This window comes from Dama dama, chromosome 2, assembly GCF_033118175.1.
Source record: "Dama dama isolate Ldn47 chromosome 2, ASM3311817v1, whole genome shotgun sequence".
Taxonomy (NCBI): Eukaryota; Metazoa; Chordata; class Mammalia; order Artiodactyla; family Cervidae; genus Dama; species Dama dama.
The window spans coordinates 721603-747267 of record NC_083682.1 but is presented as its reverse complement, the minus strand read 5'-3'; the positions used below and the strand labels follow the sequence as shown (position 1 = coordinate 747267).

Genomic DNA, 25665 nt, shown 5'->3' with positions numbered 1-25665 from the left:
ATGCTCGGGCCACGGCTGCTGCTGCTCCTCTCCTGCGGGGGGGCCCTGCTCGGTGCTGGTGAGTGGGGGCCCGCGGGCAGTGGGGTGCCAGACCCCTCCAGGGCCCCTCCACGCGGCAGCGTCTCCAGGCCTTCTCTCCTGAGACTCGGCGGGAGGCGGGCGGGCCATGTGGACGCTGATGACCAGGAGATGGTGGGGCGGTCACCAGGAGACGACCGGCGGGCCAGGGCGGCCTGTCCCTGCTCCGTGGCCGCCCCGCTGGCCAGGGCCCACGTGTCCGCGCAGGTCAGGGGACAGGGGTCCCTCGGGACGCAGGCGTGCTGGGCGGGGGACAGTGGTGGGGCCTCAGTGCCCGAAGCCTGGCACTGGCACGCCCCACTGGGCCCTGGGTCCTGAGAGGCCTCTGGGATCCCCAGGGGCAGCCAGAGGGCATGCAGGGGGCCTTGTGGGCACTGAAGTCAAAAGACTCAGGGAGAGAGCTGACTCCGGGGAGTCCTGGCTGCGAACAGCAAGCCGGAGGGGGGCTCTGGGCCTCGGTTTCCCGGTCTGTAAAGTGGGGCAACACTCCCCTTGTGTGGCCACTGTGAGGATCAAAGAAGCGGGGGCTGGAAGGGCCGCCCCAGCCAGTCTCACCTGTCAGGCTGTGGGGACGTGGGTCCCCCTCCTCCTCCCCCAGGCCCCTCAGCCAAGCGTCCCAGGCATCGCAGCCACTGCGGGCTGAGGCTCCCCGACCCCCAGCCCGGCCCTCAGAAGGGGCCAGCCCAGAGGGATCACCCCGTGGCCTGGGGGAAGCCCTTCCGGTCGGCTGACCGCAGACACCAGGTCTGACCCAGAGCCCAGTCTCAAGCCAGGAGAAGGCCCACCTGCTTAGCTACTGCCCCGCTGTGACCCTTGGCAGCCCCAGGGCCCCTGCAACCTCGGTGTGGAGCCAGGGAAAGGTGCCCGGCCTGGGGGCAGGCCGCGAGGCCAGTGGGCAGCCCTGGGCCCATTCCACCCTTACCTCCCACCCAGGGACCAGCTTTCTCACCAGAGGTGGCTCTGAGCACCCAGGACCCCTGCCCAGCCAAGGCCGCCTCCCTGGGCCCATTCCAGGCTCTGGAGACCCCCATACCTGGGCCCAGAGCCAGGGGGAGAGAAACGCCAGGAGCCAGCCAGGGTGGGTGTAGGACACAGGGGTGGCGAGGGGCGTGCCTTTGGCGTCGTGGGGGTTCGGGCTGTGGATGCAGTGGGGTTGGGGCGGGCCGGAGTCTCTAAGGGCTGAGCCTGCGCTGGCCCCGGAGGAGGCGAGAGGGAGGCCCTGCCTTCCTGGACCAGAGGCCCAGAAGCACCGGTTTGACGTCTGGGGGCCGGGGACTCCGGGATGGAGGCCTCTGAGCAGGGCCCGGGCCGACCAGAATGGGCAGTGCAGGAAGGGCCGCCAAGCGTGCAGAAGGAACAGTGTGTGTGCCAGACCCATGGGGCCCGTCCAGGGTGGCACAGCTGACGTAACTCCAGGCGCCGTGGGGGATGGTGGTGAGCCGAGAAGACGTGCCAGGGGCAGCCCCGCGTGGTGGGCGCTGCAGGGGGAGGGGGCCGGGTCGCCACCCATTCAGCCGGCCGGGGACCCCACGGCCATCAGGCAGGTGGGCCGGCTCCTGGTGTCACCCAGAGGGGCGACATAGGCAGCCACCACGCTGAGACTCAGGAGTCAGTGTGGCCAGGAATCCAGTGCACCCCGAGGCAGGGGGCACAGCGGCGGGGGCAGGGGCGGGACTCCGGGATGCACGCAGATGACCCTGCCACCTGCCAGCACTGGGACCTCACCCCCAGACATGGGCGGCAGCGCGCTGATGGGGGGCCCTGTCCTCGCAGGTCTGGAGGACAGCTCCTCAGTGCCCCCAGGGCTCCACAGGGTGAAGGACGCCCCCCAGACAGGTGAGGCTCATAGGCAGCCCCCCGTCCTGAGGAACTGCCCATGGCACAGGGCCACGGCCCGGCTACATGGCGCACGGGACCTAGAGTCTCCGCGAGGGGAGACCCCAGACCACCCCTCCCCCGGGGGGGGGATGAGCTCGTCCTGCCGAGGGGGCAGGGGTCCTGCTGAACGCAGGCTAAGCTGCCGCTTCACATCCCAGAGTCCAGGTCCGACAGAGGCCCACACTCCCGTGAGGCAGACCCCAGCCCAGAGCTGGGTGGGCATGGAGATGCAGGCCCCTTTCCCCACCCACCCCCGGGGGTGTCTGGAGACTGGGAGGGGCCGCAGACCCTCTGCCAGCTGGGAGGACACAGGACTCCAAGACCCCACCGTCTCTGCAGCTCCAGACAACAAGGGCCGGTGCTCAACATGGGGGGCTGACCACTTCTCCACCTTCGACGGCCTCACATATGACTTCTCGGGGACCTGCAACTATGTCTTCGCGGCCGTCTGCGAGGATGCCCCATCCACCTTCAGCGTCCAGCTGCGGCGAGGGCCTGGGGGGAACATCTCCCGGATCATTGTGGAGCTGGGGGCCTCTGCTGTCACCGTGCAGGGCTCAGTCATCGCCGTCAAGGACGTGGGGTAGGCCGGAGAGCCGGGAGGGGCAGCTGGGGGCCCGGGGGCGGCCCTGACCACGGTTGCCCTGCAGGGTGGTCAGCCTGCCCCACACCAGCAACGGGCTCCAGATCACACCCTTCGGACAGAGCGTGCGGCTGCTGGCCAAGCAGCTGGAGATGGAACTGGTGGTCATGTGGGGTCCCGGTGCCCACCTCATGGTGAGGGCGTCAGCAGGGGTCAGGGGCTGGGCTGGGGAGCCTGGGTTTTCGAGGGGCTCGAGGACAAGCCAGTGAGAACTGGGGAGCCAGGCGGGCAGACTTGGGGAGGCGTGTCACCAGGTCCTGCCCTGTGAGTGGGCTCTGCGCCCCTGGAGTGGGCGTGAGTGGCCGGGGCCCTGTGCCCCGCCCCACCCACCCACCCAACGGCAATGCCCGCCCCCACAGGTCCTGGTGGAGAGGAAGTACATGGGCAAGATGTGCGGGCTGTGCGGGAACTTCGATGGCGAGAAGACCAACGAGTTTCTGAGCGAGGACGGTAGGTGAGGGCTGGCAGCCCCGCTGTGGCCCGGCAAGCGTGGCACTGACCCCGCCCTGCCCCCACCAGGCCAACTGCTGGAGCCCCACAAGTACGCTGCTGTCCAGAAGCTGGACGACCCCAACGAGATCTGCGCCTACGAGGCCATCCCCAGCCCCCGGCTCCTGCAGGCAGAGCACGTGTGTGAGGCAGCTGGGGCGGGCTCCTGGGGTCGGAGGTGGGGGGCCTACCGTCGGGGTGGGGCCAGCGCATGGGGTTGGGTGGGGACCCAGGCCAGCGACACCCCAGCCTTGCGGGCACGTGTGTGGGGGGGGCATGCCTTGGCCCCCGTGACCCTGCGTGGCCCTGTGCCCAGGCCCAGGCCTGCCTGCAGCTGCTGACCCTGGTGGCCCCCGAGTGCACCGTGCCCCGGGAGCCCTTCCTGCAGAGCTGCCAGGCAGACATGGCCGCGTGCGTCCAGCCCAGCCAGCACAACTGCAGTTGCGCCACGCTGTCTGAGTACTCACGCCAGTGCAGCATGGCCGGCCAGCCCGTCAACAGCTGGCGGAGCCCCGACCTCTGCTGTGAGTCCCGGGGAGCGAGCAGAGAGGGCCCGGGCGGGTGGTGGGGGCTCAGGCCGGGGGCCACGGGCCCCTCTCACAGGGCCACTCGACCTGCAGCTGTGGGCCAGTGCCCAGCCAACCAGGTGTATCGGGAGTGCGGCGAGACCTGCGTGCAGACCTGCTCCAACCCGCAGCATAGCTGCTCCAGCTTCTGCACCTTCGGCTGCTTCTGCCCAGAAGGTGAGGCCGCCACCCGCCCAGGACCCCCGAAAGGCGCCCAGAGCCGGGCCTCTGCCCTCCCACCCCAGGCTGGGAGCCAGGACCTGAGGCCCCAGACACTCCGCTGGGATTTGCCCTAGGGAGGGCTCCGCCTCACTGTGCCCGGGCTGGTCCTCACCCTCGGGGAGCGAGGCGGCGGCGGGACAGGGCCTGCCACCCAGGGGGCAGCACCCAGGGAGGGGGCAGGGCCGAGGGTGGGGGCTCTCCCGTGCCCCCACAGGCGGGGGAGGGGTCCCCGGGCCGCAGCCCCAGGAAGCCGCTCTCCTGCAGGGATGGTTCTGGACGACATCTCCAAAAACCACAGCTGCGTGTCTGAACCCCAGTGCCCCTGCACGCTCAGCGGGGTGGTCTATGCCCCTGGGGAGGTCACGACAGCCGCCTGCCAGACCTGGTGAGTGCTGAGCCGCGGGAGAGGGCATGCAGGCCAGCGGGGGGACGCTGGGGGCCGTATGGATCAAGCCTGTCACCCACAGCCGGTGCTCGGGGGGCCACTGGGAGTGTGAGGATCGGCCCTGCCCACGGCGCTGTGCCCTGGAGGGCGGCTCCTTCGTCACCACGTTCGACGCCAGGCCCTACCGCTTCCATGGCACCTGCACCTACATCCTTGTCCAGGTAGGACACAGCCTCCAATGGGGGCCCCGCCACAGGCGGGGGGACACCGTGAGCGCCCTGGGGCCTGACCTGAGCCACCCCTCCCCCAGAGCCCCCAGCTCCCTGGCGGCGGCTCGGTCATGGCTGTGTTTGACAAGTCTGGTTACTCACACTCGGAGACCTCCCTGGTCGCTGTCATCTACAAGTCCAGCCAGGTGAGGCCACCCCACCTGCGCCCACCCAGGGCCCCAGGCAGACCCACCCCAGCTCCCGCTTCACCCTGCCTGGCCCGCACGAGTTGGGGGTTTCCCCTGCTCCCGGCCCCCTGTAACTCAGGCCTCCTTCCCCCAGGACAAAATCGTGATTTCTCAGGACGAGGTGGTCACCAACAATGGCGACATCAAGTGGCTGCCATACAAGACTCGTATGTCCCCAACCCCACCCGGCACCCGGGGCCTCACTGAGCCGGGTCCCAAAGCAGGACACCTGCTGAGGCCCCTGTCCCCTCAGGAAACATCACGGTCTTCAGGCAGACATCCACCCACCTCCAGATGGTCACCACCTTTGGGCTAGAGCTCGTGATCCAGCTGTGGCCTGTGTTCCAGCTGTACATCACTGTCGGGCCCCAGTTCAGAGGCCAGACCAGAGGTGAGTCCCATCCCAGTCTGCCCAGGGCTGGCCCAGATGCCCCTTCCCGCCTGGCCTGGCCACCCCAGAGGAGGAGGGCCCCACAGAGCCTGGAGCTGACCCAGTCCATCCAGCACCACAGCTGGCCCTCCCAGTGTGGTTAGGGGAGGAGGGGGCTTGGGGAGCACAGGGGAGGACAGGAAGGAGCTCGGGCCACCCACCCTCGCCATCGGCCCAGGGCTCTGCGGCAACTTCAACGGGGACACGACGGACGATTTCACCACGAGCATGGGCATTGCCGAGGGCACTGCCTCGCTCTTCGTGGACTCCTGGCGGGCGGGGAACTGCCCCGCTGCGCTGGAGCGTGAGACCGACCCCTGCTCCATGAGCCAGCTCAACAGTGAGTGCTGCCCAGGAGGGGCAGGGTGGGCCGGAGACCCTGGCGGGCAGCTGACCCACGCCGGCCTGCCCCCCTAGAGGTGTGTGCGGAGACCCACTGTGCGGTGCTGGTGAAGAAGGGCACGGTGTTCGAGAATTGCCATGCCACCGTGGACCCCAAGCCCTTCTACAAGGTGGGCGGGGCCGTGGGCGTGGAGGGGCCCCGGGGGAGACTCTCGGGGTTCCGGGCAGACGCCGATGGCCACTGTCTGGCCCGCAGAGGTGCGTGTACCAGGCCTGCAACTACGAGGAGACCTTCCCGCACATCTGCGCCGCCCTTGGGGACTACGCGCTCGTGTGCGCCTCGCAGGGCGTCCTGCTACAGGGTTGGAGGAGCAGCGTGGACAACTGCAGTGCGTGCGGGGGGCGGGGCCTTGTGGTGGGCGGGGCCTGTGGGCGGGCACACTGGTGGGCGGGGCCTGCGGGGAGGGCACAGCGGGGTGGGCGGGGCCGGCGGGGCGGACACGGAGGGCACCTCCCCAGGACGTGGCTCCTGTCCCCTGGCCCCCCGCAGGCATTCCCTGCACAGGCAACCAGACGTTCAGCTACGACAGCCAGGCCTGTGACCACACGTGCCTGTCGCTGACCGACCGAGAGGCCGAGTGCCACCCCAGCGCTGTGCCGGTGGACGGCTGCAACTGCCCCGAGGGCACCTACCTGAACCACAAGACCGAGTGTGTGCGCAAGGCCCAGTGCCCGTGCCTCCTGGACAACCACGGGTTCATCCTGGCCGACCAGTCCACCATGGTCAACGGGGTCGTCTGGTGAGCAAGGGCTCCGGAGGGCAGCTGCCCGGCCTGCAGCCCTGCCCAGGCGGCACTTACCCAGCCCCTCTCCCACAGCCACTGCATCAACGGGCGGCTGAGCTGTCCAGCGAGGTCTCAGATGCTTTTGGGTATGTGGCTATGGCCAAGGCTGGCGGAGCTGGACTGCGGGGGCCTTGGCTTCCCTGTGTCCCCCTCACCCCGGGCCCCTTGTCTCTGCAGCAACCTGCTCGGCCCCAAAGACGTTCCAGTCCTGCAGCCAGTCCTCGGAGGACAAGTTTGGGGCAGCCTGCGCCCCCACCTGTCAGATGCTGGCCACTGGCACCCCCTGCGTAAGGCTGGGTGGAGCGAGGGGCAAGGGCGCTCCTTGGAAAGCAGACCCCACTGCCTGAGGAAGCCAGGGACGCCCTGGGGCGGACATTCCCACGGTGGACGTCCGCAGCTTCTTGGTCCATGAGAGGATTCCCACAGACCCTTCAGGGATGGCAGGCCGTACTCCATCCCACCCACCCCAAGATGCGTGTGACCGACGGCCTGGCCGCCAAGCGTGCTTCTCTGTGGGTTCCTTGAGGCCTGAGGACTGAGGGGCCTGCCACTTGGGAAGGGGCCAGAGCAGCCCAGCCCTTAGGGGTGGGGTGGGGCAGCTTTGATAAGAGAAAGGCCCAGAGCAGGGTGCACGCAGGGAGGGGTCTGGGAAAAACGCGGTTGGGGGGTCTTAGAAGGGCCCAGGGCTGTAGTGGCAGCAAGTGGGGCCACCTCCAGGAGCCACTGACCCTCCTCCCACAGGTGCCCACGAAGTGTGAGTCCGGCTGTGTCTGTGCCAAGGGGCTCTACGAGGACGCCAGTGGGCAGTGCGTACCACCCGAGGAGTGCCCGTGCGAGTTTGCGGGCGTCTCCTACCCCCGGGGCGCTGAGCTCCACACCGACTGTAAGAGCTGGTGAGCTGCAGCCCCACCCACAGACCCTGGTGGCCCAACTGTTGTCAAGTGCTTGGGGCGGGCAGGGGCCCCGCCAGCCCACAAGGTCAGGGTCCTGTGGGGCGCGTGTGCCCAGGTCATCCCCCAAACTCCAGGACACCCCGCTCCTTCCACAGCACCTGCTCGAACGGGACGTGGTCCTGCCAGCAGAGCGCCCACTGTCCGTCCACCTGCAGCCTCTATGGGGAGGGCCACGTGGTCACCTTTGACGGGCAGCGCTTTGTGTTTGAGGGCAACTGCGAGTACATCCTGGTCACGGTGAGTATGTGCCAGGCCACGGGGGCCAACGTGGGGCTGGGGGCCATGGGGCCAGCTTCTCAACACCCCTTCCCCACAGGACGGCTGCAATGCCAGCGACTCGCAGCCCACCTTCAAGATCCTGACAGAGAACGTCGTGTGTGCGAAGTCAGGCGCCACCTGCTCGCGGGCCATAAAGATCCTCCTGGGGGTGAGCAAGCAGGCGACCTCCCCAACTGCTCCGGGGCCCCAGAGCCTAGCCACTCAGGGCCCTTGCTGCCCTCTGCCCCCGGCCTCCACGTCCACACCATGCCAGCAGTGTCCCCCAGAACTGGACAACTGTGCAGTGGGGAGGGGTCTCCCCCAAGCCTGACCCTCAGCCCTCAGCAGATTGCAGGGTGCCCTGGGACCTTCTCCCAAGAAGGCTCTAGAGGGCAGGCCCCCAGGCCAGGAGAGCTCGGGCGGGAGGGGGAGCCCCGCAGCGCTGGGCTGCTGCCCAGGATACAGGCCGCCTGTGACAGCTGCGCCCCCCAGGGCCTGTCCATCGTGCTGGCAGACGCCAACTACACGGTGAGTGGGGAGGACCCCGGCGTGCACTTCCGGGTCAAGGCTGGCTCCCTGAACCTGGTGCTGGACGTCACCATCGGCAGCGCGTACAACCTGACCCTCACCTGGAACAAGCACATGACCGTCTTCATCAAGGTTGCCCGCGCCTCCCAGGTACCACTGCCCGCCCTGTGGCCCGGGGGTGTGGGGAGCCCCTGCCCGCTTGGCACCTGACACCGGCTCCCGCAGGATCCCCTCTGCGGCCTGTGTGGCAACTACAATGGGAATATGAAGGACGACTTCCAGACACGCAGCAAGTACTTGGCATCCAGCGAGCTGGAGTTCGTGAACTCCTGGAAGGAGAGCCCTCTGTGCGGCGACACCACCTTCGCGCTGGACCCCTGCAGCCTCAACGCCTTCCGTCGCTCCTGGGCCGAGCGCAAGTGCAGCATCATCAACAGCCAAACCTTCGCTGCCTGCCACAGCCAGGTGGGCCCTGCCCCACCCCGCCCCACCAGCGCCAAGCGGTCAGCGAGGGTCAGCAGGGGAGCCCAGCCCCTATCTGACCCCGAGGGCCGCCCACAGGTCTACCGCCTGCCCTACTATGAGGCCTGCGTGCAGGACACATGTGCGTGCGACACTGGTGGGGACTGCGAGTGCCTGTGTGACGCTGTGGCCGCCTACGCCAAGGCCTGCGTGGACAAGGGCGTGTGTGTGGACTGGCGGTCCCCCGACTTCTGCCGTGAGTCCTGCTCCGGCCCTCCAGCCTCTGCGGGGCTGTGGCTGAGCTGCCCACCTGCAGCGTTTCTCCAGGATGGGCAGCGGGCCGTGCCCAGGGAGGCCTTGCAGAGGGACCCTGAGCCCGGGGGACCCTGATCCCTGAGGGACCCTGAGCCCGGGGGTACCCTGAGCCCTGGGGGACCCTGAGCCCAGAGGGACCCTGAGCCCTGGGGACCCTGAGCCCAGGGGAACCCTAAGCCTAGAGGGACCCTGAGCCTGGGGGGACCCTGAGCCCGGCTCTGTCACTGATGGTGTCCCTCCCCCAGCCGTGTACTGCGACTTCTACAACACGCACACGGAGGTGGGCAGCGAGTTCCAGTACACCCAGGGGGTCAACTGCACGTGGCGCTACCAGCCATGCCTCTGCCCCGTGTGGCCACAGAGCATCCCGGACAACATCGAAGGTTCGGGCGTGGAAGGGACGGGAGGAGGGTGGCCTGCAGCGTCAGGACCACTGACAGACAGGATGGGGGCCTGATGGCAGGGACCCTGACAGGCCCTCCAGGAGGGCCGAGGCCAGGGGAAGAGGGACTTCCGGCTCGGCACTGAGGTCTGGCCATTCTCTGCGTGCACCTCTCAGGCTGCTACAACTGCTCCCAGGATGAGTACTTCGATCACGACACGGGGACGTGTGTGCCATGCAGTAAGCTCAGCCACTGCCCGCAAGCCCCCAGCCCTCACAGAGCTCCCGGCGAGCCCCTGTGCACCCCGCTCCCTGGGACACAGACAGACTCACAGGGAAAAGGATCAGCCCTTGCCTCCCCCGGCAAACATCCCCTCTCTCAGCCTCTGGTCACAGGGCATGCCCAGGCCTGCTGAGGAGTGTGGGTGCAGGGCAGGGACCGCCTCGGGGTTTACCAACAGGCAGCCGGGGGCACTGACCACCACCTACAGCGACCCTGGGGCAGCACCCAGCCAGCCCTGCCAGTCCCTGCCAGGCCCACCATGCCGACGGGGGGTGAGGGGGGGAAGGATGGAGAGCAGGGGTCCTGACACTTCCACGGCAGCTCCAACCCCCGGGTTCCTGACTCAGACCCTGGGGACACAGCCAAAGGCTATGCAGGGCCTCCTTGGGTTGGGGGGCAGGGGGGCAGGGAGGCAGCGCTCCTGACCGGCCCCCCTCTTGCAGTGCCACCGCCCAGCACACTGGCGCCCACAACAGGTGACTGCACACACACGAGGCGTCGCAGTGACACAGGCTCTTCCCTGGGCTCTCCCGGCTCTACTCCACGGGACGGCCCAGCCAGCCCGCCTGTGTCTGTCCGCCGGGGCAGCAGCTGGGCACGTGGGTGTGGGGGGCAGGTGCACCTGGGGGAAGGAGTCAGACCGGAAGGGCAGGCAGGCCCCAATGCCCGGCCACCAAGCACCGCGGGGCCTCCTGCCCAGCCCAGGGGGCTCGGGAGCCCAGCAGGGAAGAGAGGGCTCCTCCCCAAGGGCGTGCAGGGGCAGCTGCCTACCCCCAACAGCAGCAACGCATGTCCCCCACAGGCTCGCCTGCCACAGAAACCACGCCAGCCATGGCCAGCACCACGCTGACCCCCAGCACTGGGCTTGGCTCCCCACCACCACCCACAGTCCCCACGCAGACGCCCAGCCTCCTGGCCACGGCCACGGCCTCCTCCTCCACACAGGCAGGGACAGCCCCGACCACCCGGACACAACCAGCGGTCTCCTCGGAGGGTAAGGCCCAGGCAGGGGCCCGGCGGTGGGTGAGCAAACACCCGGGGGGCATGTGGGTGGGGCTGACGGGGACACCGGGCACCGTCCCTGCAGAATCACCTCAGAGCACCTCTGCTGTTACCACCCAAGCCACATCCACAGCGGCCCCCATGGCCACTCAAAGGTCCACAGCCACGGGCCCTCCCATGACCTGGGCCACCACGCGGCCCCCAGGGCCCTCCCTCAGCACCACCACGCAGTCCACAGCTCGGGCCACGGCACGCACCACTGCAGCCTCGTCAACCCTGGCAACGTCAGGAACCGCCACAGGGCATCCCACAAGTAAGCACGCCTCCACTGCCTGTCCCCAAAGAGGGGCCTCCGCAGGGCAGCCCCTGTGCCCAGCCTGAGCCTCTGGGCCATGTGGAACAGCGCGGCCGTGGGCAACCCCTGTGACCATGGGCCTAAGGTGGGGGCAGCCCGCCCAGCTCATTACACTCCTCTCTGCACATCTCCCAGACCAGCGGGACCCAAGCAGCCTTCCCCCACGGCCACCCTCACCGAGGGAATCCACAGGCCTCAGCATGCCAGGGCTCCAAAAGGCCCCTAAGCCAAGCACAGGCCCCAACTCGGAGGCAGGGCCACCAACTCCCTGTTCCCCTGAGAGCAGGAGGGAAGAGGAAGCGCCTGCCTGAGGCCGGGGCACAGGAGCCCACCCTGAGAGTAGGGCTGCTAGGGAGGGACCCCAAAACCCACTGCAGACATTCAGGATGCAGCAAGGGCCCACAGACAATGCTGGGACAGGGGGCTGGGAGAGGAACAAGAGTCATTCAGAAAGCTGCTGGACACCCCAGCAGGCACACAAGAGCCACAGGTGAGGAGACCAATGCGGAAGGTGTGGGTGACCCCAAAGCAGGGTAACAAGGGGGAGGGAGTGAAATGACGCCCCTATTTTCAACAGCATCCTCAACACATCGATGGACCCCCGAAACCCCCATCAGCCAGGAGACACAGCGCACGGAGCCCCCATGGCCGCCAGAGAGCACCACAGGGCCCAGCACAGCACACACCGGCCTGCGACCAACGGCCCCCACCAGTCACAGCACACAGGCTGCCCACTCCACGGCCACCCACCCTGGGCCAGAGCCCCCCTTGACTGCTCACTCCAGCACCATCCTTTCGCTTCCTGTCCCCACCACATCCCAGACAACAGCTCCACCCACGGCAACACTCCTCCAGACCACCACACCCTACCCAACCCCATCACCTCCAAAGACCCTTCCCATCCACGTGTCAACATCGGCCACCTCCTCGGTGATGCCAACCTCTCACCAGGTCATCATCCTGACCGAGTCCCACACCACCCTCTCCACCACAAGGCCAACTGGCACCCCTTCTCCATCAACACACACCCCAGTCACAGAGACAGTGCTCACAGCCACAGCCACGTCACTGACAACCACCACAACAGGAACTACCACACCCAGAGCCACACCACTGACAGAGACAACCAGAGAAACTACCACACCCACAGCCACACCACTGACAGAGACCACCACAGGGACCACTACACCCACAGTCACACCACTGACAGAGACCACCACACCCACAGCCACACCACTGACAGAGACCACAACAGAGACCACCACGCCCACAGTCACACCACTGACAAAGACCACCACAGGGACCACCACATCCACAGTCACACCACTGACAGAGACCACCACATCCACAGTCACACCACTGACAGAGACCACCACACCCACAGTCACACCACTGACAAAGACCACCACGCCCACAGTCACACCACTGACAAAGACCACCACGCCCACAGTCACACCACTGACAGAGACCACCACAGGGACCACTACACCCAGAGCCACACCACTGACAGAGACAATCAGAGAAACTATCACACCCACAGTCACACCACTGACAGAGACCACCACACCCACAGTCACACCACTGACAGAGACCACCACACCCACAGTCACACCACTGACAACCACCACCACAGGGACCACTACACCCACAGTCACACCACTGACAGAGACCACCACACCCACAGCCACACCACTGACAGAGACCACAACAGAGACCACCACGCCCACAGTCACACCACTGACAAAGACCACCACAGGGACCACCACATCCACAGTCACACCACTGACAGAGACCACCACATCCACAGTCACACCACTGACAGAGACCACCACACCCACAGCCACACCACTGACAGAGACCACAACAGAGACCACCACGCCCACAGTCACACCACTGACAAAGACCACAACAGAGACCACCACACCCACAATCACACCACTGACAGAGACCACCACATCCACAGTCACACCACTGACAGAGACCACCACACCCACAGCCACACCACTGACAGAGACCACAACAGAGACCACCACGCCCACAGTCACACCACTGACAAAGACCACCACGCCCACAGTCACACCACTGACAGAGACCACCACAGGGACCACTACACCCACAGTCACACCACTGACAGAGACCACCACACCCACAGTCACACCACTGACAAAGACCACCACACCCACAGTCACACCACTGACAGAGACCACCACACCCACAGTCACACCACTGACAGAGACCACCACACCCACAGCCACACCACTGACAGAGACCACAACAGAGACCACCACGCCCACAGTCACACCACTGACAAAGACCACCACGCCCACAGTCACACCACTGACAGAGACCACCACAGGGACCACCACACCCACAGTCACACCACTGACAGAGACCACCACACCCACAGTCACACCACTGACAAAGACCACCACACTCACAGTCACACCACTGACAGAGACCACCACAGGGACCACTACACCCACAGTCACACCACTGACAAAGACCACCACACCCACAGTCACACCACTGACAGAGACCACCACACCCACAGCCACACCACAGACAGAGACCACCACACCCACAGTCACACCACAGACAGAGACCACCACACCCACAGTCACACCACAGACAGAGACCACCACAGGGACCACTACACCCACAGTCACACCAGTGACAGAGACCACAACAGAGACCACCATGCCCACACCACTGACAAAGACCACAACAGAGACCACCACACACACACAACTGACAAAGACCACCACACTCACAGCCACACCACTGACAGAGACCACCACAGGGACCACTACACCCACAGTCACACCACTGACAAAGACCACCACGCCCACAGTCACACCACTGACAGAGACCACCACAGGGACCACTATACCCACAGTCACACCACTGACAGAGACCACCACACCCACAGTGACACCACTGACAAAGACCACCACAGGGACCACCACCGCCATAGTCACACCACTGACAAAGACCTCAACAGAAACCACCACAGCCCCACCACTGACAAAGACCACCACGGGGAGCACTACACCCACAGTCACACCACTGACAAAGACCACCACACCCACAGTCACACCACAGACAGAAACCACCACACCCACAGCCACACCACTGACAGAGACCACCACAGGGACCACTACACCCACAGTCACACCACTGACAAAGACCACTACACCCACAGCTACACCACTGACAGAGACCACCACAGGGACCACTACACCCACAGTCACACCACTGACAAAGACCACTACACCCACAGTCACACCACAGACGGAAACCACCACACCCACAGCCACACCACTGACAGAGACCACCACAGGGACCACTACACCCACAGTCACACCACTGACAAAGACCACTACACCCACAGCTACACCACTGAAAGAGACCACCACAGGGACCACTACACCCACAGCCACACCATTGACAGAGACGACTACAACCACAGCTACACCACTGACAGAGACCACAAGAGAGACCACCACACCCACACCACTGACAAAAACCACCACAGAAACCACCACACTCACAACACTGACAAAGACCACCACACCCACAACACTGACAAAGACTATCACACGCACAGTCACACCACTGACAGAGACCACCACACCCATAGTCACACCACTGACAAAGACCACAACAGAGACCACCACACCCACAGTCACACCACTGACAGACACCACCACCACAGTCACGCCACTGACAAAGACCACAACAGAGATGACCACACCCACACCACTAACAGAGACCACAACAGAGATAACCACACCCACACCACTGACAGAGACCACCACATCCACACCCACACCACTGACAAAGACTACCACACCCACAGTCACACCACTGACAGAGACCACCACACCCATAGTCACACCACTGACAAAGACCACAACAGAGACCACCACACCCACAGTCACACCACTGACAGACACCACCACCACAGTCACGCCACTGACAAAGACCACAACAGAGACCACCACATCCACAGCCACACCACTGACAAAGACTACCACACCCATAGTCACACTACTGACAGAGACCACCACAACCACAGCCACACCACTGACAGAGACCACCACACCCACAGTCACACCACTGACAGAGACCACCACAACCACAGCCACACCACTGACAGAGACCACAACAGAGACCACCACACCTACACTACTGACAAATACCACCACACCCACAGTCACACCATTGACAGAGACAACTACAACCACAGCCACACCACTGACAGAGACCACAACAGAGACCACCACACCCACACCACTGACAAAAACCACCACAGAAACCACCACACCCACAACACTGACAAAGACCATCACACCCACAACACTGACAAAGACTACCACACCCACAGTCACACCACTGACAGAGACCACCACACCCATAGTCACACCACTGACAAAGACCACAACAGAGACCACCACACTCACACCACTGACAGAGACCACAACAGAGATAACCACACCCACACCACTGACAGAGACCACAACAGAGATCACCACACCCACACCACTGACAGAGACCACCACATCCACACCCACACCACTGACAAAGACTACCACACCCACAGTCACACCACTGACAGAGACCACCACACCCACAGTCACACCACTGACAGACACAACCACCACCACAGTCACGCCACTGACAAAGACCACAACAGAGACCACCACACCTACACTACTGACAAAGACCACCACACCCACAGTCACACCATTGACAGAGACAACTACAACCACAGCCACACCACTGACAGAGACCACAACAGAGACCACCACACCCACACCACTGACAAAAACCACCACAGAAACCACCACACCCACAACACTGACAGAGACCACCACACCCATAGTCCCACCACTGACAAAGACCACAACAGAGACCACCACACCCACACCACTGACAAAGCCTACCACACCCACTGTCACACCACTGACAGAGACCACAACAGAGACCACCACACCCACACCACTGACAAAAACCACCACAGAAACCACCACACCCACAACACTGACAAAGACCACCATACCCACAACACTGACAAAGACTACCACACCCACAGTCACACCACTGACAGAGACCACCACACCCATAGTCACACCACTGACAAAGACCACAACAGAGACCACCACACTCACACCACTGACAGAGACCACAACAGAGATAACCACACCCACACCACTGACAGAGACCACAACAGAGATCACCACACCCACACCACTGACAGAGACCACCACATCCACACCCACACCACTGACAAAGACTACCACACCCACAGTCACACCACTGACAGAGACCACCACACCCACAGTCACACCACTGACAGACACAACCACCACCACAGTCACGCCACTGACAAAGACCACAACAGAGACCACCACACCTACACTACTGACAAAGACCACCACACCCACAGTCACACCATTGACAGAGACAACTACAACCACAGCCACACCACTGACAGAGACCACAACAGAGACCACCACACCCACACCACTGACAAAAACCACCACAGAAACCACCACACCCACAACACTGACAGAGACCACCACACCCATAGTCCCACCACTGACAAAGACCACAACAGAGACCACCACACCCACACCACTGACAAAGCCTACCACACCCACTGTCACACCACTGACAGAGACCACAACAGAGACCACCACACCCACACCACTGACAAAAACCACCACAGAAACCACCACACCCACAACACTGACAAAGACCACCATACCCACAACACTGACAAAGACTACCACACCCACAGTCATACCACTGACAGAGACCACCACACCCATAGTCACACCACTGACAAAGACCACAACAGAGACCACCACATCCACAGCCACACCACTGACAAAGACTACCACACCCATAGTCACACCACTGACAGACACCACCACCACCACAGTCACGCCACTGACAGAGACCACCACAACCACAGCCACACCACTGACAGAGACCACCACAGAAACCACCACACCCACAACACTGACAAAGACCACCACACCCACAACACTGACAAAGACTACCACACCCACAACACTGACAAAGACCACCACACCTACACTACTGACAAAGACCACCACACCCACAGTCACACCATTGACAGAGACAACTACAACCACAGCCACACCACTGACAGAGACCACAACAGAGACCACCACACCCACACCACTGACAAAAACCACCACAGAAACCACCACACCCACAGCACTGACAAAGACCACCACACCCACACCACTGACAGAGACCACCACACCCACAACACTGACAAAGACTACCACACCCACAGTCACACCACTGACAGAGACCACCACACCCATAGTCACACCACTGACAAAGACCACAACAGAGACCACCACACCCACACCACTGACAGAGACCACAACAGAGATAACCACACCCACACCAATGACAGAGACCACCACATCCACACCCACACCACTGACAAAGACTACCACACCCACAGTCACACCACTGACAGACACAACCACCACCACAGTCACGCCACTGACAAAGACCACAACAGAGACCACCACATCCACAGCCACACCACTGACAAAGACTACCACACCCATAGTCACACCACTGACAGAGACCACCACACCCACAGTCACACCACTGACAGAGACCACCACAACCACAGCCACACCACTGACAGAGACAACCAGAGAAACTATCACACCCACACCCACACCACTGACAAAGACCACCACAGAAACCACCACACCCACAACACTGACAAAGACTACCACACCCACAGTCACACCACTGACAGAGACCACAACCACAGCCACACCACTGACAGAGACCACAACAGAGACCACCACACCCACACCACTGACAAAGACTACCACACCCACTGTCACACCACTCACGAAGACCACAACAGAGACTACCACACCCACACCACTGACAAAGACCACCATAGAAATCACCACACCCACACCACTGACCACACCCACTGTCACACCACTGACAGAGACCACAACAGAGACCACCACACCCACAACACTGACAAAAATCACCACAGAAACCACCACACCCACAGTCACACCACTGACAGACACCACCACCATAGTCACGCCACTGACAAAGACCACAACAGAGATCACCACACCCACACCACTGACAGAGACCACAACAGAGATAACCACACCCACACCACTGACAGAGACCACCACATCCACACCCACACCACTGACAAAGACTACCACACCCACAGTCACACCACTGACAGAGACCACCACACCCATAGTCACACCACTGACAGACACCACCACCACCACCACAGTTACGCCACTGACAAAGACCACAACAGAGACCACCACATCCACAGCCACACCACTGACAAAGACTACCACACCCATAGTCACACCACTGACAGAGACCACCACACCCACAGTGACACCACTGACAGAGACCACCACACCCACAGTCACACCACTGACAGAGACCACAACAGACACCATCACACCCAGAGCCACACCACTGACAGAGACAACCAGAAAAACTATCACACCCACAGTCACACCACTGACAAAGACCACAACAGAGACCACCACACCCACAACACTGACAAAGACTACCACACCCACAGTCACACCACTGACAGAGACCACAACCACAGTCACACCACTGACAGAGACCACAACAGAGACCACCACACCCACACCACTGACAAAGACTACCACACCCACTGTCACACCACTGACGAAGACCACAACAGAGACCACCACACCCACACCACTGACAGGGACCACCACAGAAACCACCACACCCACAACACTGACAAAGACTACCACACCCATAGTCACACCACTGACAGAGACCACAACCACAGTCACACCACTGACAGAGACCACAACAGAGACCACCACACCCACACCACTGACAAAGACTACCACACCCACTGTCACACCACTCACGAAGACCACAACAGAGACTACCACACCCACACCACTGACAAAGACCACCATAGAAACCACCACAGCCACACCACTGACAAAGACTACCACATCCACTGTCACACCACTGACAGAGACCACAACAGAGACCACCACACCCACACCACTGACAAAAACCACCACAGAAACCACCACATCCACAACACTGACAAAGACCACCACACCCACAACACTGACAAAGACCACCACACCCACAGTCACACCACTGACAGAGACCACCACACCCATAGTCACACCACTGACAAAGACCACAACAGAGACCACCACACCCACAGTCACACCACTGACAGACACCACCACCACAGTCACGCCACTGACAAAGACCACAACAGAGACCACCACACCCACAGTCACACCACTGACAGACACCACCACCACAGTCACGCCACTGACAAAGACCACAACAGAGACCACCACACCCACACCACTGACAGAGACCACAACAGAGATAACCACACCCACACCACTGACAGAGACCACCACATCCACACCCACACCACTGACAAAGACTACCACACCTACAGTCACACCACTGACAGAGACCACAACCACAGTCACACCACTGACAGAGACCACAACAGAGACCACCACACCCACACCACTGACAAAGACCACCATAGAAACCACCACAGCCACACCACTGACAAAGACTACCACACCCACTGTCACACCACTGACAGAGACCACCACAGCCACATCACTGACAAAGACCACCACAGAAACCACCACAGTCACACCACTGACAAAGACTACCACAGGGACCACCACACCCACAGTCACATCACTGACAAAGATCACAACAGAAACCACTACACTCAAAGCCACACCACTGACAAAGACCACCACAGAAACCACCACACCCACAGCCTCTCCACTGACAAAGATCACCACAGAGATCACTACAGAGACCACCACACTCACAGCCACACCACTGACAAAGACCTCAACGGAAACCATCACAGTCACACCACTGACAAAGACTACAACAGAAACCACTACAGCCACTCCACTGACAAAGACAACCACAGAAACCACCACAGCCACACCACTGACAAAGACCACCACAGGGGTGACCTCAGTCATACCACTGACAAAGACCACAACAGAGACCACCACACCCACAGTTATACCACTGACAAGGACCACCACACCCACAGCCACAACACTGACAAAGACCACAACAGAAACTACCACAGCCACACTAGTGACAAAGACCACCACAAGGATCATCACAGCCACACCACTGACAGAAACCACCACAGCCACACCACTGACAAAGACCACAACAGAAACCACTACAGCCACACCACTGACAATGACCACCACAGGGACCACCACACCCACAGTCCCACAATTGACAAATACCACAACAGGAACCACCACATCCCAAACCCCACCACTGACCAAAACCACCACAGGGACCACCATACCCACAGCCCCACCATTGACAAAGACAACAGGGACCACTCAAGCCCAAAACTCAGTCAGCACAGTAACAACCTCCACAGCCCCAATATCACACTCTACTTCAACCATCCTCCCGGTAACGACTTCTCCACCACTCACTACTATCTCCCTTACATCTACTAGTAGAGGCACTGGGACACCCGTGACACACACTACAACAGCCACCCCCACTGGGCCACACACTCCATTCACCACTCAGTCCAGTGCCACCTTTTCTGTCCACACCACCTCTCACACAAGAGCTCTGCCAACAGGAACATCCTCCCGGACCACCACCCCCCACTCCACCCCATCACATCCAGAGACCCTTCCCATCCATGTGTCAACATCTGCCACCACCTTGGTGACTCCAACCTCTCACCGAGTCATTACCCCAACTGAGTCCCATGCTACCTACTCCACCACAAAGCCTACTGGCACCCCAACGCCATTGACACACATCCCGGTTACATCCATGGCACCCACATCCATATCCCCATTATTAACAACAATAGGGACCACCACACCCACAACCTTGCCACTCACAAAGACCACAACAGGAAGCACACAAACCCAGAGCTTGGTCATCACAGCCCTACCAAAAAGTTCTAGCTTCAGCTCTCCATTATCTTCTCCAACTTCTCTAAACCCAAGCCAAAGTCCTTTAACCACTTCTGTTTCCGTGTCGACTCTTCCACATGAACACTCTTCTTCCAATACCTTGAAACCCTCCTCCTTACCCACTATTTCCTCTTCTCCTTCTCATGTGTCCTCGAACACCTCTCCTTTTATATCATCTTCCCCTTCACCTTCTGCAGTTTCTGCTTCACACAGCATCCCAACTGTTAGTTCAGCTCCACACAGTCCCTCCCCCTCTGCACCTCTGACTGTATCACAAACAGCCTCCCTGTCGACCAGCCCCCCTTCCCCAGCCACCTCCACACCCATCAGGTCCTCCCTCTCACCTCCATCGTCTCCCACCCTGTCCCCTGTCCCCAGTTTTAGTACCATAGTCCTGTCTACACCCCGGATCACAGTCAGCAGCCCCACTTCCTCCATCCCATCTTCTCAGTCCACCACCTCACAGTCCACCTCTCTCACCACCCAAACCCCCACCCATAGCCTCCTGTCTTCTACCCTGGGGGTGACAGCCATCCCAAGTTCCCCAGCCACCAACCTCACCACCAGACAGCCGAGTACCACCAGGCTGCAGACCGCCGTGTTCCTGACCAGCTCCATCACTGCACACGGAAGCTCCTCCTTTCCCACCACCGGGTCTGTGTCCATTGAGAGCCAGTCCATCTCCTCTCTTGCCACATCTCTTCCCAGCCCTGCAGGTGAGCGACATCTCTGCAGCCCTCTCATGACCCCCGGGGCACACTGCTTCTCAGCCTTGTCTCTGCGCTCCAGACAACACTCTGGGTCAGTCCCACTGGATCTCCGCCTTTTCTTACCCCCTCACACCTCCTGATGACCCCATGGGTGCTCTCTCCTGACCCCTGCTGCGCCCCATCACACCTTGCCCGCACCCACAGTGGCTGGTCCAGCTCTCACAGCAAGTGTGTCTTTCTTCCCCCTAAAGCTATCACTTGCCCTGCCTAGGGATGGTCAGGTGGCACAGGACAATGAGTAGACTTGGGGTCACGCATAACCAGGTGGAGCCACAGCCTCTGACCAGCCCTGGCGTGCCACTCTAGGTCTCTGAGCTCTGGTGCTCCAGCTGCTTCCTGAGGATGTCTAGAAGGACAGGGTCACACCTCCCCCACCCCCCTTCTCCATCTTGTCCTCTGCTGTATGCTGCTTTCATGTCCTCTGGGCCTCTCCTCAGCCTTTCTTGGCCAGGTCCCAGTGAACTCCAGCCTGGCCAGCCACCCCCAGGGTGCAGAAAGTACACACACACCTCACTTCAGGTTCCTGCCGGGGCTGAACTGGAACTAGCAGCTGGGGTGCCCATGCTCCAGGCTCAGCACCTGCCCAGGTCTCAGCACTGCAGGTGCCTCCAGCTCTGCTCTGCCTTCCTGCTCAAGAAACCCTGTGCTCCAGGGATGCCTCTCCCTTGCATGGCATGCATCCCCTGGACCAGACTCCTCTCACACATCCCCAGGCTTCCCCTAGTGGGACTTCCACCACTCCAGAATGGCACTGAAAAATAGCATTTTCTCTTGTGGGACAAGGACTGGGTAGAGGCTGCCTGGGAGGAGGAGACCCAGAACATGAGATGAAAGAGCAGGAGCAGGAGATCGAGGGGAGGAGAGCTGGGGGCAATGGGAACCACAGGGAAGCATCCAGAGCTCTGTCCCCACCAAGTCTCTCACCTCACCTCCAGTGGAAAAGCAAGGCAAGCAGGGCTTGAAGCCACAGGGAGGCCCCGCAAGGGGGCAGGTCGGAAGGCAAGAGAGACTGTCCAGCCTTCCCTTTTTCACTCAAGTCCCACAGTAGCAGTTCTCTGACAGGCACCCAGGACAACTCATCATCATAGCCTGTCCACTGGGATGGATGCAGGGCAGAGCTCACAGCTGGGTCCACACCCCGCCCCACCCCCAGTAGCACAGACCGCTGCAGGGAGCTCTTGTGATACCATCTGTTCCCGTGGGGTACACTGACACCTACCCCGTCCCTCTCACAGGTACTGAGACCAGTAGACCAGAGACACCTCCACCCACAGGTGGGTGCTGGGGCAGGAGGGAACGTGGCGAGGGCGGCTGGGAGCTGAGCATGGCTCCACCAGGGCCGGGGCTGGAAATCTGCCTCATCCTCAGAAACCCTTGACCTTGAGGGACTCCCAATGTAGCCAATTTTCAGAGAGACTTAATATCAGGCTTTGTTTCCACACAAAGCTGTGAGGTCTGACCTCAGGGGGGCTCAGACAAGGGGAGATGGCCCGGGGCCCAGGGTGGGGGCCCAAGGAAGACACCACTGTGGGCAGGAGAGAGCTGGCAGGTGCCCACATGGTCCCCTTCAGATCATGTAAGCAGTCAGGCAGCTGGCAGCCTTCCCTCGGTGGAGCCAGCACCACCCACTGTGCCACACAAAAAGGGGATTAAAAACCCCCCCTAGAGCTCCTGCTCTCAGGGGGCCAGGTGCAGAGCCCCAGAAGTCACGCCCCGGGGTCGCTGTCTGACGCCCACCTCTCCGCGCCCAGGGGCCTGCAGCGTGAAGGAGTCTGAAGAAGTAGTCACTTACCAGGGGTGCACGGCCAACATCACAGTGACCCGCTGCGAGGGTGTGTGCACCTCCTCAGCCAGGTGAGCCATCGGCCCTGGGCGGTGTCTGTCCGGGTCTGGGCTGGGCCAGGAGCACACCCGGCCCGACAGAGGCACTTCTCACAGAAGAGCTCCCAGCCCGGCAGCGTGCTGCCACCTCGTCAGGTCACCCTGACCCACACACAAACACCTGTCTGCGCCACACCTGCTGGGAGCGGGGGAGCTCAGAAACGGGAGCCAGCCCCTCCCTGAAGGCCCAGGCTGGAATCCTGGCACCCACCTCTCCGAGGGCCCGGGAGGGGCACCCTGAGGTGGCCGCCCTGACACACGCTCCCACCACCACTCCTCTGCAGCTTCAACACCAACACCATGCAAGTGGCCACCACCTGCAGCTGCTGCCACCCCGTCAGCTCCTACGAGGAGCAGCTCGTGCTGCCCTGCGCGGACCCTATGGTGTGGGGGCAGCCGCTGGTGCTCACAGTGCAAGTGTTCAGCAGCTGTGCGTGCCGCCACCAGCGCTGCGGAGACTAGAGCTGCGCCCACAAAACCACCCCGACACGCTGGACCCTGCAGCCCCTTCCGAGGCACAGCCATGGCCTCCCAGAGCCCTTGGAGGTGGCTCACCTGGGCCCATTAAAAGAAAGGGGGTGCAGGCAGCGGCCCTGCAGATCCCGACTGGACCCAGCAGGCTGCAGTGGACTGGCTGGCCTCTGGGGCCACACGGGTTACTGCCTGCCACGCCCACTGCTCATGCACACAGCCTCCAGTCCTGCTGCAGCCAGGACCCGGGATGAGAGCAGCAAGGAAAGCCGTCCAGAAGGGGCTCCTGGAGAGGCTGGGCCCCCGAGCAGAGAGGCTTGGGGAGAGACACAGGTCACAGTGAGCAGAGGGAAGCAAAGGGGGAGGAGCACCCCACCTGCCCACCAATAAAGCGTACCTTGAGGAGGGGCACCCAGGCACTGTGCACCGCAGCCCCGGTGAACAGATGACAAATAAACTGGCACTGGTCAAAGCACAAAGGCTCCCAAAGATTCCTGGTGGCTCCCACGCCCTTGCGTTCCTAAGTCCCCAGACCCACTCCTGGTCCACGGGACTAGCCCAACATCAGTCTAGGCCCAGAAGGGACACTGCTGTGGCCCCAGGCCCTCCCCTGCAGGCCCTTGTCCCCCTCCTGGATCAGGAGTACTCTCCCGTGACACCCTCCATCTTGAGGGACCCTGCACCCCACCTGTGGCTGGGTCACCCTGCCTGAGCTCAGTAGCCTTACTCTCCAGGAAGGAGCTCCTGGGCCCACTTGTCCCCTAGACCCCTGCCCTCCAGAAGGCGGGCCCCCAACATGCACGGTGAGTCCTGCAGGCTCAACCCACGTCCTGAGTCCAGGTGCAGAGCAAAAGGCACGTCATCAGGATGCACCGAGGCTTCTGCCCCGAGCCTGGGGAACCGGGCCCAGATGATAGCCCGTGTCATCGGCACTTACAGCCCCAAAGGACCCTTCCCTCTAGAGACCACACGTGTTCCCATCACCACCCCGGTATTGCTTTTGCTTTGTAGATGGACACTCAGCTAGAATGGTGGGTGGGGGGAGGGCATTAGCTAACAGGAAACCAGCCCAGAGCTGGGCAGTCCACACACTGGAGCTTGAGCAAAAAGCAGGACAGCCACACCATCCACCTGCAGTGCCAAGGGGTGCCACCAGCTGCCTCTCGTGTAGCCTCAGGCCCGTGACTGCACGTGCAGGACTGTGCAGGGTGGCAGGTGTGGGAACCTCGAGTGGGGCATCGGTGCTATGGTGAGGCCCCAGCACCCACATGGCAACTCCCAGAAGTTGCCTCCCCAAGGACCCACACCCGGCAGAGGGCCGCCATGTTCCCCTGACCCATGTGGCACCCCCCATGGGGCAGCGAGGGCCTGGTCTCCCCTGGAAACCAGGGAGTGACACAGGCCCCACCTCAGCATCTCAGGATGTGGGTGCGGCGCTGAGAGCCACGCGCGTGGGGGCCGTTGCCACCGCAGCCCCACCCAGCTGCCCACTCCCCAGTCACACGCAGGCCTCCCTCCTCCCACCCTCAGGCCAAGGTCCACGGCACTTCAGCCTGCAGTCGTGACCCCAACAGGTTAAGGCCACTGCACAGGGAAG

General features: G+C 61.9%; 1 protein-coding gene across 1 annotated transcript; it reads left to right on the top strand.

Annotated features, from left to right (window-relative positions):
- MUC6 (mucin 6, oligomeric mucus/gel-forming) lies at window positions 1–24059 on the top strand. The gene is made up of 34 exons (XM_061120932.1): window positions 1–58; window positions 1852–1914; window positions 2296–2539; window positions 2607–2733; window positions 2959–3049; window positions 3119–3228; window positions 3405–3612; window positions 3709–3831; window positions 4141–4261; window positions 4344–4482; window positions 4572–4676; window positions 4813–4885; window positions 4972–5109; window positions 5327–5488; window positions 5566–5660; window positions 5747–5879; window positions 6041–6290; window positions 6369–6421; window positions 6513–6622; window positions 7077–7228; window positions 7384–7525; window positions 7605–7715; window positions 8039–8224; window positions 8300–8539; window positions 8636–8792; window positions 9097–9234; window positions 9411–9473; window positions 9960–10115; window positions 10319–10535; window positions 10604–10831; window positions 21325–21662; window positions 22952–22990; window positions 23468–23570; window positions 23882–24059. Exons 1-34 carry the CDS (start codon window positions 1–3, stop codon window positions 24057–24059), a joined length of 4851 nt encoding a protein of 1616 aa, XP_060976915.1.
- The last annotated feature ends 1606 nt before the right edge of the window (window positions 24060–25665 follow it).